This window comes from Podarcis pityusensis (genome assembly GCF_964106645.2).
Source record: "Podarcis pityusensis genome assembly, chromosome: 4".
In the NCBI taxonomy this organism is placed as follows: Eukaryota; Metazoa; Chordata; class Lepidosauria; order Squamata; family Lacertidae; genus Podarcis; species Podarcis pityusensis.
Genome location: NC_138027.1, coordinates 4,049,773 through 4,064,986, shown reverse-complemented (window position 1 = coordinate 4,064,986; position 15,214 = coordinate 4,049,773). Strand labels below are relative to the sequence as shown.

At 45.9% G+C, this 15,214-nt stretch overlaps 3 protein-coding genes and 1 long non-coding RNA gene across 5 annotated transcripts in view; 1 reads left to right on the top strand and 3 right to left on the bottom strand.

Moving 5' to 3' along the window:
• Positions 1-15,214, bottom strand: part of LOC308475144 (uncharacterized protein) — a 174,169-nt gene that overhangs the window by 101,974 nt on the left and 56,981 nt on the right. The window lies entirely within an intron of this gene.
• Positions 1-15,214, bottom strand: part of LOC308475310 (uncharacterized protein) — a 95,282-nt gene that overhangs the window by 66,221 nt on the left and 13,847 nt on the right. The gene's annotated exons all lie outside the window — the stretch shown is intronic.
• LOC308475418 lies at positions 9,807-13,373 on the top strand. The gene is made up of 2 exons (XR_013985171.1): positions 9,807-11,046; positions 11,968-13,373. It is a non-coding gene; the product is annotated as an uncharacterized lncRNA (long non-coding RNA).
• On the bottom strand, positions 13,393-15,108 carry LOC308475217 (uncharacterized protein). The gene is made up of 2 exons (XM_081002227.1): positions 15,012-15,108; positions 13,393-14,931 (listed from the first exon to the last, which is right to left on the bottom strand). The coding sequence occupies exons 1-2, from the start codon at positions 15,025-15,027 to the stop codon at positions 13,589-13,591; spliced, it is 1,359 nt and encodes a 452-aa protein (XP_080858353.1). The 5' UTR covers positions 15,028-15,108; the 3' UTR covers positions 13,393-13,588.

The window sequence follows — 15,214 nt, the reverse complement described above, 5'->3', positions numbered from 1 at the left end:
GAAGCCGCTTAGAGTGGCTGGGGAAACCCAGCCAGATGGGCGGGGTACAAATAAATAATAATAATTATTATTATTTGTTGTTGTTGTTGTTATTTAGTCGTTTAGTTGTGTCCGACTCTTCGTGACCCCATGGACCAGAGCACACCAGGCACTCCTGTCTTCCACTGCCTCCCGCAGTTTGGTCAAACTCATTCTGGTAGCTTTGAGAACACTGTCCCACCATCTCGTCCTCTGTCGTCCCCTTCTCCTTGGGCCCTCCATCTTTCCCAACATCAGGGTCTTTTCCAGGGAGTCTTCTCTTCTCATGAGGTGGCCAAAGTATTGGAGCCTCAGCTTCACGATCTGTCCTTCCAGTGAGCACTCAGGGCTGATTTCCTTCAGAATGGATCGGTTTGATCTTCTCGCAGTCCATGGGACTCTCAAGAGTCTCCTCCAGCACCATAATTCAAAAGCATCAATTCTTTGGCGATCAGCCTTCTTTATGGTCCAGCTCTCACTTCCATACATCACTACTGGGAAAACCATGGCTTTAACTATACGGACCTTTGTTGGCAAGGTGATGTCTCTGCTTTTTAAGACGCTGTCTAGGTTTGCCATCGCCTTTCTCCCAAGGAGCAGGCGTCTTTTAATTTCGTGACTGCTGTCACGAAATTTATTATTATTATTATAAGGTAAACGCCACCAGTGTGGTGGCGGTTCTACCGATGAAAGGCCAGGGGTTTTGCCCGGGGATGGGGAAGGGTTGTCTTTTGGCTTGAAGCGTGAAGTTGAGTTCGGAGTTAACCACACAGCTAACCAATTATTTTAGGAAGGCAAGTCCAATACCAACTGCCCAAACTTTGGCGCGCAAAAAGCCCTAGAAGCCAACCGTAATTGCTAAATTGGAATTCACGGCACCTAGCACTTTAACTCAATTGATTTAAATTAACTGTTGGTTTCTGCTTTCCTTCACTGTGCAGCGAAAGGGCTTGTCACGAGACAGGTGTTTACATTCCACAGTCTGTACTGTTGGAGTTTCTCACGGGAAAGGGAGACTGGATGTGACGTACACTGGTTTCCTGTTTTTCACTGTACTTTGCAGTTTTCACATTTGTGATTCTCTCCGAGCTGTCGAGGAGAGAGGATGCATTTTCTGCTCCGGCAGAGGCAAGATGTCTTTCTGTAATATACCAGCTTTGAACTGTAAATAAAGCAATATAGAGTATGCAGCACGTACTCCTCATCCTTCCGCTGGGCACGAGACTCTGCTTTAAATCAACACGTGGTTATGGGCTCCAGAAGTCGAATCGGAGTGCCGGCAAAGGATCGTAATGCAGAGGGACAGATCGGATCGGAATCTGCTCTGCGCGTAAAAGTGATTGATGAGGTATGTGCTACTGCTCCGGGCAGCCTGCCAGCTTCTAGTTAATGGCTTTATGGCTGGACTTTGAACTTTTAAAGCCGTTTTGCCGGGAATAGGCAAAAGGCTCCCAGGCACAAGTTACTATGCTGGGGAAATCGAAAGTAACTTTTAAGTGCGCTTTTGGAATAAGGCAGCTGCAGCAGTGACGCAGCAAGATTTAAAGCAGCATATATGACGCTGAAGGCTAATGCCAGAGTCATGATGGCCCTTCAGGATGCTTGTGGGATTCCTAAGCTCAGCAAGAAAAATTACGCGGACTGGGTTCTGTATGCAGAGGCAATTCTGCGGAAAGAGGGTTTGTTTGAGGTGATTACAGAAACCCCCCCAGCTCCAGTTACAGATGCATGGGAAGCTAAGGATTCCAAAGCAAGGGGAACTCTTACATTGATAGTATCCCCAGAAGAGCTCTGTCTATTGCGTGATAAGACCTCAGCCAGAGAAATTTGGGAAGCTTTGAGAGAAGCTCACTTAAGGACAGAAGCTGGGTCCACTATGTTTTACTTTAACAAGCTGCATAATATGGCTCTTGCTGAAGGTGGAGATGTGCGTTTACATCTGATGGAGATGCAAAATCTGAGACATGAGCTGCAACAGAGAGGACTCAACTTTCCAGAGGCTGTGTATTCTTTCATGATACTACAATCTTTGTGTTCAGGTTGGGAGTCTGTTGCAACCCAGATTGCTGTGCAGCCAACCGCTCAGCTAACAGTGGACTATGTAACTGCCGTGATTTTAAATGAAGCAGATCGCCGGGGTGCTAGCTGCATGGGCAAGGGGGAGTCTTCACAGACGTCATCCCATAGTGCAGTGGAACCACCAGATGGCGCCAAAGCTTTGAAGGCAGTGAAATGCTACTCGTGTGGACGTCTAGGCCATATGAAGAGGGAATGCAGATATCCCAGGGCCAAGACAGAACAGCGCAGCGAAAGCTCATCGCGCGGAAAAGGCCGAGGCAAAGGCAAAGGTCCGGTGTCTAGGACAACGCAGCACAAGGCTATGGTTTCACGCTTCACTCCAAAGGTTGCAGAGGTCCAGAAGACGTCTAGATCTTTCTTCGTTGTTGATTCAGCGGCAACCCACCACATGTGCAACGATAAGAGACTGTTTGTGTCTTTTACACCGCAGGAAGGTGCGATTCACCAGGCGGATGACCACATTATTCCCAGTAAAGGCTACGGAACTGTTGTTCTTCACAGTTTGGACTTATCGATACAGAATGTGCTTTACGTGCCAGACGCCAAACATAATCTGCTCAGCGTTGGACAGCTGAATGAGCGGAACATTGACGTTTCCTTCAAGAACAAGAAGTGCATCATCACAAAGAAAAATGATTATGTATTGCATGCTGAATATGTTGATCGTTTGTTTGTTTTGTATTATGATGATGTTGAAAAGGATGACACTTGTTGCATTGCAGGTTCTAACAAAAGTTTGCATGCAGAATGTATTCATGATTTTCACCGAAAATTTGGTCATTTGCATTTTGAGGCAGTATCTAAAATGCCTGCCTTGGTTGAAGGTATGACTATTAAACCCTGCAGGTACCACATGAAGTGCAAAGCATGCGCAGCAAACAAGGTGAAAATGGCTGCGAAAGGTAAGGTGTCTAGTAGGCAAGCTACGGAACCATACCAGGTTGTTCATGCTGATTTAGTTGGACCACTAGCGCCCTCTTTGGGTGGAAATAGGTACTTCATGGTTCTCATTGATGCATTTTCCAGGTATATTTTTGTGTACAATCTCAAGCAGAAATCAGAGGCTTTTCCTAGGTTCAAGGAATTCTGTGCTTGGTTGGAAAATGTGCACGGTAAGAAGATAAAGACTCTTTTCACTGATCGCGGGGGAGAATTCACTTCTCAGCAGTTTGAAGCTTTTCTGACTGAGAAAGGAATTCAACACGATTTGTCTAGTCCTCGCTCGCCATGGCAGAATGGACTTGCGGAACGGGCAAATCAGACATTGCTTCAAGGGTTAAAAACCTTGCTGCATGATGCCAATCTTCCAGAGAGTTATTGGGCCGAATCTCTCTCGTGTTTTGTTTACAGTTACAATCGCAGGTTATCTTCAGCGATTGGTTGTACCCCCTATGAGAAGATGTTTGGCAAGAAGCCATACATCAAACACATGAAGATTTTTGGTTCTGACATGTGGGTTCGCTCACCACAAAACTCCAAGTTAGACAAGCGTGGATTGCATGGTATCTTTCTAGGTTATCAGAAAGGGTCTTACAGAATAATGATGACTGATTCTAAGACAATTAAGCTCACGAGAAGTGTTGAGTACAATGCAAAGTGGGGGGAGAATGTGGGAATTTTCCAATGTTATCCTGATGACGGTGATGAGACTGAGGATAGTCAAAAGCAACCACAACAACCCACTGATGAAGGTTCTGAGTCTGAATCTGAAACTGAATCGGGTGATTCAGAGGATTTCAAGAGTGCGAAAGCCTCTATGCGACCCTCTGAAAGCTCTGATCAAGAATTGGAGGAACCATTGTTCACAGTAGGTCGTTTTTCTCCTAAGAAGGAAGAGGAGAGTGTTGAAGACTTAAGGCTAATTCGCAGGTCACAAAGAGCCACAAAAGGCAGACCTCCAAAGAGATTTGCTGATGAGTTTGCTACGATAGCAGTAACAGCTGTTAAAAGCTCCAAGAAGGTATTTGAACCTTCAAGTTTCCAAGACATCCAGGGTTTGGATTCAAAGGAAGCTGAGCCATGGTTAAATGCCATGAAGGCTGAGCTTGATTCCTTAGAAAGGAACAAAACATGGGAGCTAGTTCCAGTAGTTCCAGGAATGAAACTGCTTGGAAGCAAATGGGTCTTCAAAGCGAAGACAGATCAAAATGGCAAGATAGTCAGACACAAAGCCAGATTGGTAGCCAGAGGTTTTGCACAGGTACCAGGTGAAGACTATCACGAGACCTATTCACCCACAGTGAGATATGAAAGCATTAGGCTTATGCTCAAGCTAGCTGCAGAGGAAAATCTACACATTAGTCACCATGATATTAATACAGCTTTTCTGTACGGATCTCTAGATGAATCACTTTATATGCTTCCACCTGATGGCGTACAGGTAAAACAGGGATTTGTTTGTGCTCTGAAGAAATCCCTTTATGGTCTCAAACAAAGTGCACGGTGTTGGCACACAAAACTCACTGAAGTATTGTTTTCTCTAGGTTTTCAGCAAGGGAAAGCTGATCCATGTGTATTTGTCAAAGAGGAGGGGCAAAAGAAACTGTACTGTTTGTTTTATGTTGATGATTTATTATTCTTTTGGAAAGATGTCGCAATGTACAATAACGCCCTAGCTCAACTGAAAGAGCACTTTGACATGAAAGATCTTGGTGAGGTAAACAACTACCTATCTCTGGAAATAGAGAGAGATCAAGATGGTAACATTCTAGTACACCAGTCACGGAAAATTGCTGATGTGTTAAGCAAACTAAATCTGATGGATGCTAACCCTGTAGACACACCGATGACAACAGGTTATCAGGTAGATGACACTGAAGAAGCATTTTCTGACACTACACTGTACAGAAGTGTGCTAGGCAAGCTAAACTTCATTGCCAGATGTTCAAGACCAGACATTGCTGTTAGCTGTAATTTGCTAAGCAGACAAGTCAACAATCCTAGTGTCAAGGATTGGAAAGCTCTGAAACGCATAGCGCGGTATTTGAAAGGCACTATGCATTACAGACTGAGATTTAACAATCAGAAGTCTGGTGGTCTTGAGATATTTGCAGATGCAAGTTTTGGAAGTGACACTACAGACAGGAAAAGTACGTCTGGAGTTTGCTACATGTACAATCAGAGTCTGTTTGATTGGTCATGCAAGAAGCAAACAACAGTTAGTTTAAGTACTTGTGAAGCCGAACTGAATGCACTATCGTATTCACTTAAGGATTGTGAATGGTTAATACAATTGTGCAAAGATATGAAAATTCCTGTCAAATGTCCAATCCAGGTTTACCAGGACAACAAAGCATGTTTGGCTTTGCTGAAGTCTGAAGGTTGTAAGCAAAGCACGAAGCACTTGCAATTAAAGTTGCAGCATGCTAGGGAATGTATTCAGAAGGGACTCGTAACGGTGTCCTATATGCCAGGTAATGAAATTCCTGCTGATGTATTGTCCAAGATTGTATCAAGGGATCAACACTGTACCTATGTGCAGAAGTTGGGTTTGTACTGATATTGTACGAACACGCTGCCCAGTGATGTTCACAGAAAGGGGGAGGATGTTGGTTTCTGCTTTCCTTCACTGTGCAGCGAAAGGGCTTGTCACGAGACAGGTGTTTACATTCCACAGTCTGTACTGTTGGAGTTTCTCACGTGAAAGGGAGACTGGATGTGACGTACACTGGTTTCCTGTTTTTCACTGTACTTTGCAGTTTTCACATTTGTGATTCTCTCCGAGCTGTCGAGGAGAGAGGATGCATTTTCTGCTCCGGCAGAGGCAAGATGTCTTTCTGTAATATACCAGCTTTGAACTGTAAATAAAGCAATATAGAGTATGCAGCACGTACTCCTCATCCTTCCGCTGGGCACGAGACTCTGCTTTAAATCAACATTAACTTACTCTGGGTCACACCAGTTAAATTCACAACTTGACTGTAGGAAACCTTAGCTTTAAATTAACTCCCTTTGCATAAGAACCAATTAAAGTAAGGAATTGACCGCAGAAAAACCTAACCCTCAGCAACAAAAAATCAATTAAATCCCTCCTGATCACGACTAAATTCCTAGCACTTTTGTAACTCCACAGAGAAAGCGCCCTTATAACAACCCCCCTGAGCAGCCGTGTGGCAAGCAAGCACCCCCCCCCGCACTGGGACAGCAGTTGAACCAAAAAATTGCGCTTGTCAGAACCTAATTAAGTCAAATGCCATATGCTGAAACTCCGCCCTTGACCTTATGTTCTTATAATTAAAGTGCAATGAGAAATTGAAGCCGATAAGCTAGGGGTGGAGTCTATTAGCCTCTCCCAAGATGGTGCCGATAATCCCCGTAGCCGAGGAGCCACGTGGTTTGCCTACAATGGCGACGCTGAGGAGCCACGTGGTTTACTCAGAATGGCGACGCTGCGTCGTGCCACCCCGGCAAGCGAAAAATTAATATAACAGCTCGAATCGGTCAGCGGTAGCCCTAACGCGCTGCTGCCCCTTTTTTCCTCCGTTCGGCTTTTCGTGAGGGAATTTAGCCCCAAAGCCCAAAGAACGCTGCGCAAGACAAACCTGAGGCGGGGAATTGCCACACTTTAAATGGCCGCCTTGATCAACCCCCTAACACACGTGGGGCACCCACGTGGGCCTACAGCGAGCGACGCTGTGCCGTGTAACCTAGGCAACCGGGAGAGGGAATTCCCTCAATAACCGAAGAACACCCGTACGCGCCGCTTAATAAAAATTAAACCAGTTTACAAGAAAGGGGGACAGTCCCGCAACAGCGGCAACAGGGAAAAAGCAGCGAAAACAACCCTAAAAATCAAAACCTCCCAGCGATTTCAGCTCTGAACACGGGGGGGGGGGGGAATATCTGGCAAGAGCCTGGTCGCCATGAGGCCAGGAGCCCATTGGCTGGTGGCCGCGATCTGCCGGTCGGAGCCGAAAAAGAGAGCTCGTGGAGGCAAAAAGAGAGCTCGCTAGCGATCCGAAGGAGATCGAAATGAAAGTGACCCGAAGCAACCCAAGCCCAGCCAGAACCCTGCTCGTGATTTCAGCTCTTTCAAAGGCGTCCGGCAGCGGCTTCTTCGGCAAGGCGGCAGTGCACGGATGGCCTGGCGCGCCCGGTGGGCTCGGAGGGCTACGCACGGGTCGCAGGTGAAAAGATAGACCGACTAAGAAGCGAGCGGAGAAGCAGTGCGAAAACTGGAGCAAAAGCAGCAAGGATAAAACGGCAAACGGCAGCTTCGCAGAACGATCCAAACCGCAGCAGCTGGAACGGGGCAGAGAGGAAAATCTCCGGGTGCGGCAGCCTTAAGTGTGCTAGGCCACACCTCCCCAGCCCGCCGATTGGCTGGCCGGGTCGGTGACGCGCCCGAGGATTCCCCTGCTCTCGCGGGGCTGTGAGCCAGCCCCGCGTGCGTGGGGAGGGGGTGGGCCCGCAGCCCCACCTCCTCTCCAGCTCAGAAGTGGCTTTCCTTACATATACTTTAAAGGTGGAAGAAGGAAGTATAGTCCTATTTCTGTAAGTGGCACAGGGGTCTTTCCACTCCTGTGATTTACATGCTCTGAGAGATGGGATCTGTTTTGATATTTAAATTTTAAAAGGCTGGAGTGGAACCGGAGATTGACCATCTTCTTAGCCTGGGGAGCCACATTCTGGTTAAAGGAGGCCAGGATTAGCCCCCAAGGCCTGGGGTGTCCCTCCTCCCCTGTAGTAGGACTTGGAATCCAGGAGAAAACTCTTGGAATAGCCTTGCCAGGTGCTCAGGGAGGGACTCACCTGTCCCCATGTCCTTCCCTTTGGAGATGTGCTGCAAACTGTGTTGGAATGTGACATCAAGCTTTATTTACAGCGGAAAATAACAAAGAAACATGGTGTAGTGAAGTTAGTACATTTCAAGAAGCTGTTCCTTGGTCAAGCAGAGAATAAGGCCTTGTGGGAAATCAGCAAGCCACAAGAATTATGGGAATTAGGTCGTGTTGCTTTAAGCCGCAGACCAGCAGGCTCCAAGGGTGTGAAAGGTTTATTATGGGAAAGGAATTCTCTGGGTAATGTGAAGGCTTGACACCTGTGATGGAAGTTATGCACATTCAAGCGGTGATGTTATCTATCTTTTAATTGCCCAAAGGAGGTGCATCTGCATAAGCTCCACGGAAGGGAGGAAACACCTTTGATCTAGGCTCTGGAGCCTTAATTGGCCCAGCTGTCACAAGTTAAAATTATTAGCCCACAAGCTGGTCATTGGAGAATTTGAATGTAGCCAAGGGTTGTGATTGGACCTGGGGGTTCTGGTTCCACGTGCAAATTGGGAATAAAAGATCTTGAGAATGGCTGGAAAAGCTCGCTCTGCAATCCGCAAATCCGCCCGGCTGCTGCTAACGTTCCACCTGGCAGCCGTCCTTTATTCTTTTGTGATGAAGATTTTCTAAGACTTCTGAATGCGGATCACTGAAGGACTCTGAACTATCCTATCTTTGTCTTAGTGTGTAGAAGTGAGTATTAGTCAGTGATATTCTGCAACGTTATTATTTTTTCTTGCTTGTAATTCTACAAAAGATGTGCCTGCTTTTTAGCATGTTTCTTTATGCTTTTTAAAATAAATTTTAAGAAAGAAACTTTCTCTTGTATTGTGTGCCTGTCCGAGGGAATAGCAAATTCCAACGCCTAAACTTCTTGGTTGCGCTCTACCTAAGAATTTCTGCCTGCAAGCTTGTGGAAGCAACTTGTGGATTGGGGTTAACCGGTCACAAAGGAGCACAGCCGTCTCCCTTGGGCTGTGGCTTCAGGTAACCCTGGGATGAGGGAGTGGTGGCAGCCTTACCAGTTCTGTTTTGTCCTGATTCTGAAAAAGTAAAGGGTCTGCTCGCCCTGCTCCTGACACCTGGTCTGGCCGGAGAGCAAAGACAGGTGAGGGAGGGGCAAATGGTTGGGGACCCGTTTACCACACATGGCGTGAGCTGTCTTCCACAGCCGTCTCCTCCTTGGTCAGAGTAAAAGAGAAGAAAGGATGGAAGTGATTTACAGACTGACTTCCATTCTTACACAGACAGTACAGAAGGTGTAAACATGGATATCATGTTACTCTAGCAATGGGAGAATGAAATACTGACAGTTTGGCCCCCAATTTGGTCCAAGACCAAAGCTGGCATCCCTCATGGTCCAGGAGTGCCAGGGACTCCGTGGTGGGGGCAGTGGGGGCCGCTTTGGCCCAGATTGGCCCCTGACTCCGAGACGCTCTTTCCTCCCACAGGACCTCCAATGTTACGCCTTTGGGAAAGTGGGAAGGAACAGAAACTAGCAGCCAACAGCATCTCTTCTCTGCTGGCCTTTGCCCGAAGGTCCCCCCATGTCAGAGCAAGTAGCTTTCCCCCATGGATTCAGTCCTTTCATCACTTCCATCTCCCCAAGAGACTCCCAAGGCTACTCATCCTCTGCAGTTGAGAACAGACCTGACTGAAAAGAACGGCTTCCTCTTCTGGTGACACCAGAGAATTCTAGAAGACATTCACCCTTTCCATAGCATTATGGATGCACGATTCCCACAGGCAAGTTTCTTGGCAAGACAAGGGCCTTCCCTGGCCATAGAGTGTCCTCCTCAGCATTCCCAACGAAGGAGCTGGGTTGCAAGAGCTGCAGCTAATGGGGGGGGCTGTCCTCCCCCCTCCCATCTCACCTGGCTGCTAGGTAGGAAAGCAAGACCCAGAGAGAGTTGTGGGAAACCCCGAAACCAGCTCCGGTTGTGTATGTGAGTAAATAAAACTATATCATAAAGACGCCCCAGTCTCCGCTGATTTTCGTTCCAAGGAAACTGAAGCTGGAGAAGCGCCTGGGACCCCTGGAATCTCACCGCTCAGACTGGGGTAGTTTGCAAATACAAACACACACACAATAATTTGTGCCTGTGCTCCTAATAGATAACTAAGTGTGAAGAGCATGTCATGTGCTTTAGCAACAGCCCTCCTGTAAATAAGGAAATGCAACCCCCATTGCTGGTTGACTCAAGAAAGCAACAAGGGAATCTGCTCTGGTGTCCCATGAGGTCTGTGCAGCCCTTAAGTAAGAGGAGCCATTGCCTTTCTTTCTTTAAAAATATAACTTAATTAAAGAAATTTTAACATAATCAAACATTCAAATTACATTTTACAATTTTAATTAACACCCCGCCCCCATGCGACTTCCCCCAACTTCCCTTCCTGGTTTAGAACACCTCTGTTTCTTTTGCTTATAATTTTGTATTCCTTATATATTAAAATGAAGGTTATAACATTTGTCTCTTCCTTCTCATTTTTACCTCATAATTGAATTTTCTGTTTGTATTTGTCCACTGTAATTGTATTACTCAAATCCTGCCAGTGAGTTCATTTCTATGCATTGTTTCTCTATATACATCTTAAAAGGTTCCCCATCTTTTAAAAAGTCAGTATTGTCCTTATCTTTAAGTCTCTCAACTTCGCCATTTCAGCGTATTCCACCAACTTTTCTTGCCAGTGTTCTTTTGCTGGTATTTCATTTCCTTTCCATCTTTGAGCTAGTAAAAACGCTTCTGGTCTTTTAACAAAGGTTATCTTAAACATTTTTTTCATTTCATTATAGATCATCTTCCAATAGGTGGATCCAGGTGGGGGGGTTGTCATGGTGACAAGGACCGGGGGGGGGGGGGAGCCACAGACTGGCAGGTGACCATTTTGGGTTAGTAGTGAGGCGAGTGGAGGAGAGAGCAGTTGGTGGCAGTTGATGGAGGACAAGGCGAGGCAATCAGTGGATTCTAATTTTCTCAGTTTTTTATTTCATTTATTACTTGTTTTTCTCTTCTTGAAGATGTGCCACAGGCTTTCTTCATCCAGCAATGGTGAGTATTGGAGGAAACAAGAGTAGGGAGAGGATCCCTCAGACCTGCTCCCCGCTGCCAGGACTCTCACTTGTGAGGAACTGACAGCCTGACTTTTGCTGGAGCCAGAGCAAGATCTCTTGCTCCAGGTGATGCAGAGCTGCCAGGCAGCTGCCCTGAGAGGCCTCCACACCCTTCAGGTGTCCAAGCACTGGACAGCAGAGGCCATTCTGGGGAGGGACCCCCATGGGGAGGTGGGGGAGGGGCTTTGGGGAAGGGGTTGTTCCTCTGCCGGAGAGGAGGACCCTGCTGGCCTAGGTTCACGTATCCTGCTTGAAAGGGGAATCATCTGAGGGACTTCCTGTGAAAATCTGGGTCAGGAATGCGGTTCCTACAATGGAAGCATGTGCAACACTACTATACTGTGGAACTGTAGTAGGCTCCAATTTGGACTTTATGAACATGATGTTAGGATATTTCCGTTCCACCTTAAAAGGGAGCAGGCTTTGTGAGTCACAGCCTGCGTATTTCCTGTTCACAGGAAGTTTATGTTTTGTCTATTGCTTTCATTTCTCTCTCTGTGCCTGAGACACTGAAGCAGGCAGTCATGTTTTCTTTGTTCTGACCAACGCTGAATAAAATTGTAAATAATGCTCTCCTGCGTGCATCTTTCGCTGTGCATTATCTGCTGCATAGAGCGTGCAAGAGCTCTGGAATGTGGGAAGCTATTTCTGGGGCTTGTGTCGCTAATTGCTGATACTGTATCTACGGGAGATCGATGGATCGTCCGGAGGCGACATGGATGGGCTTTATCTCCCTGGCAGTATCCCAACACATATGTGGAACAGAAACTAACAGATACTTGGTCTTTATGACTGAACTGATTTATTGGGACTTCCATCTATATTATTGCACTTTATGTGTTGTTTATGTGCAAGATAAACATTTGATATTGTGATAAGAATATATAGAAGAGTATTGTTTATGTGAATCCACAGCCGGTTACGTCTTGTGTTTGTCGAATGTATTTCACGTAACGCAAGGTTTGATGTTGTTTTGAAAATTCCTAGAATGGAGGCATATGCAACAGGTCAATCGCGATCTACTGGTCGATCCACAACTCTGGTCACTGCTCCCTGAGAAAAGCTCAACAACTCTGGCCAAAGACAATGGGTAGATGACTGGCAGGTTTTTTATTACTGGGAGTAGATCTCAGCATCTTGGAAGTTGGACGTCCCTGCTATAATGCATAGGTAAAGGTAAAGGGACCGCTGACCATTAGGTCCAGTCGTGGCCGACTCTGGGGTTGTGGCGCTCATCTCACTTTATTGGCTGAGGGAGCCGGCGTACAGCTTCCGGGTCATGTGGCCAGCATGACTAAGCCGCTTCTGGCGAACCAGAGCAGTGCACGGAAACGGAAGGCGAAGGGGTAGATTTAAGAGACCAAATTCCCAAGGGCATAAAACTTCTGCAGTCAGTTTAAAATCCTCTTTCCCAGTTTGATGTCCTAAGACGTATATCTCATTCAGCCCACATTTTACCAGCTTCCTCACATAAAGCTCACAGAGGATTCTGTCAAAAGCCTCACTGAAATCAAGATGCACAATTTCCACAGCAGTCCCTTGATCAACAAAGTTTGTAACTCTATCCCCCCCAAAAAAAGGAGAGATTTCTCTGACTTGACTTGTTTTTGAGAAAGCCATGCTTTCATCCTGTATGTTGTAAAATCTTCAGATGAAGGGCGAATAAATTTTAAAAATAATAAATGAGGATATTGACATGTGCAAAGGGAGGCGATTTATGTATTTAATCTGTAAACCACCCGACCCAGTGGTGTCAACTTGAATAAAATATTGATGGGGGGTCAGGTAAGTCCTGTTTGCACTATCGCTCACAGGATGCATGCACTCCATTTGAATGGCAATGCCTATAATGGCAGCAACTTTTTTAAAAAGTAATATTTTGCGCCCGTAGTTCAATTTCTCAGCAGCTCCCCTTGCCCCGGAGAACACTTCTAACATTCCATCTCCTAGAAGCTCCCTAGTGGTTGAAGTGCCGATCAAACTTCAGTTTTGTGCTCTATAAATTCCAATTAGCAGTACTGGGGGTGGTTCACATTCTGGGGCAGTGCTTTTGGCAAGCAGAGGGTGTCACAAGGCCAGCCTACTTTCCCTTTAAAGCAAACTTGGGTCTCCAGCTGTTTTTAGACTACAACTCCCATCATGCCTAGCTAGCAGGACCAGTGGGAAGGGATGATGGGAACTGTAGTCCAGGAGCCGCTGGGGACCCAAGTTTGGGAAATCCTCCTTCAAAGCAACTTTTCCATTTTGCCCGCAAAGATGGGACCTGTCCATGTTTGTATCTTCTTGTATTTTGTTTTCCTCATGACCTTGTGCGTTTATTTTTTAAGAGGGCAAATTGAAAGAGAAATTGTATGGCAAGTTGCAGAAGAATAAAAGGTTGTGTTTGAAAAAAACACACCAAAAACTGGGGGGTGGCATCCTTAAATATTTTATTGGGGGTGGGGCAAAGACCCCTAGGCCTTTAAGAGTTGGCCCCTATTCCCTACACCCACAGGTCTCAGGATGGTTCCAACAACAAAAAACATAAAAAAGTACACCACATATTAAAAGGGCATTAGATGTCAATCAGCCAAAAGTCTGGTTAAAAAGGTACGGATTTGCCTGGCTCCTAAAGCTGTATAATGGTTTTTTCGACCATTGTATGGATTCTTTGATGGGAAGTAAGATTGGCCCTCTGACTGAAGCTCTTTCCACATTCCAGACACTGATAGGGTTTCTCCCCTGTATGAATTCTTTGATGGGAAGTGAGATTTTGGCTCTGACTGAAGCTCTTTCCACATTCCACGCACTGATAGGGTTTCTCCCCTGTATGAATTCTGTGATGGGAAGTGAGAGAAGAGCTACATGTGAAGCTCTTTCCACATTCCACACACTGATAGGGTTTCTCCCCTGTATGAATTCTTTGATGGGAAGTGAGAGAGGAGCTATTTCTGAAGCTCTTTCCACATTCCACGCACTGATAGGGTTTTTCCCCTGTATGAATTCTTTGATGGGAAGTAAGGGAGGAGCTCTTCCTGAAGTTCTTTCCACATTCCACGCACTGATAGGGTTTCTCCCCTGTGTGAATTGTTTGATGGAAAGTGAGACTGTGGCTGTGAGTGAAGCTCTTTCCACATCCCACACACTGATAGGGTTTCTCCCCTGTATGAATTCTTTGATGTGAAGTAAGAGAGGAGCTCTTCCTGAAGCTCTTTCCACATTCCACGCACTGATAGGGTTTCTCCCCTGTGTGAATTGTTTGATGGAAAGTGAGACTGTGGTTGTGAGTGAAGCTCTTTCCACATTCCACGCACTGATAGGGTTTCTCCCCTGTATGAATTCTTCGATGGGAAGTAAGAGAGGAGCTTTCAGTGAAGCTCTTTCCACATTTGACACACTGATAGGGTTTCTCCCCTGTATGAATTCTCTGATGCTTAGTGAGATTGGAACTTTTCCTGAAGTTCGTTCCACATTCCACGCACTGATATGGTTTCTCCCCTGTATGAATTCTTTGATGGAAAGTGAGAGAGGAGCTCTGACTGAAGCTCTTTCCACATTCCACACACTGATAGGGTTTCTCCCCTGTATGAATTCTTTGATGGGAAATGAGAGAGGAACTATCTGTGAAGCTCTTTCCACATTCCACACACTGATAGGGTTTTTCCCCTGTATGAATTCTTTGATGGGGAGTGAGATGGGAGCTATTCCTGAAGCTCTTTCCACATTCCACGCACTTATAGGGTTTCTCCCCTGTATGAATTCTTTGATGGGAAGTGAGATCAGAGCTCTTCCTGAAGCTTTTTCCACATTCCATGCACTGATAGAGTTTCTTTCCAATGAGATTTTGTTGATGGGAAGTGGAATGGGAGCTCTGACTGCAGCTTTCTCCACACTCCAAATTTTTACGTGGCTTCTCCTCCCTGGGGATTTTATCGTGGTCACCTTTGCTCTCAATTTCCAATTCATCACAATCTGCCATGGAGACAAAAAGGGATTAGAGGCTCAGGAACAAATGGAGAAGAAATGAAACGAGTTGGGTGTGTGTTCATTACCTGTGTTGTTTGTCATTTTACCAACATATTTATTATTAGATTCTGAAGAGTTGTTGAATGTTGTTTTGCCTGATATATAGTAGTGGTCAAAATTGTGGAAGGTTGAAGCTGACACTGAAGATGGCCTGGGAAGTTCACACCAGCCCAATCGTGGTAGAAAAAGGAATAATTTGAGCAAGATTGTTCAAAGAAAAAACTGTAAG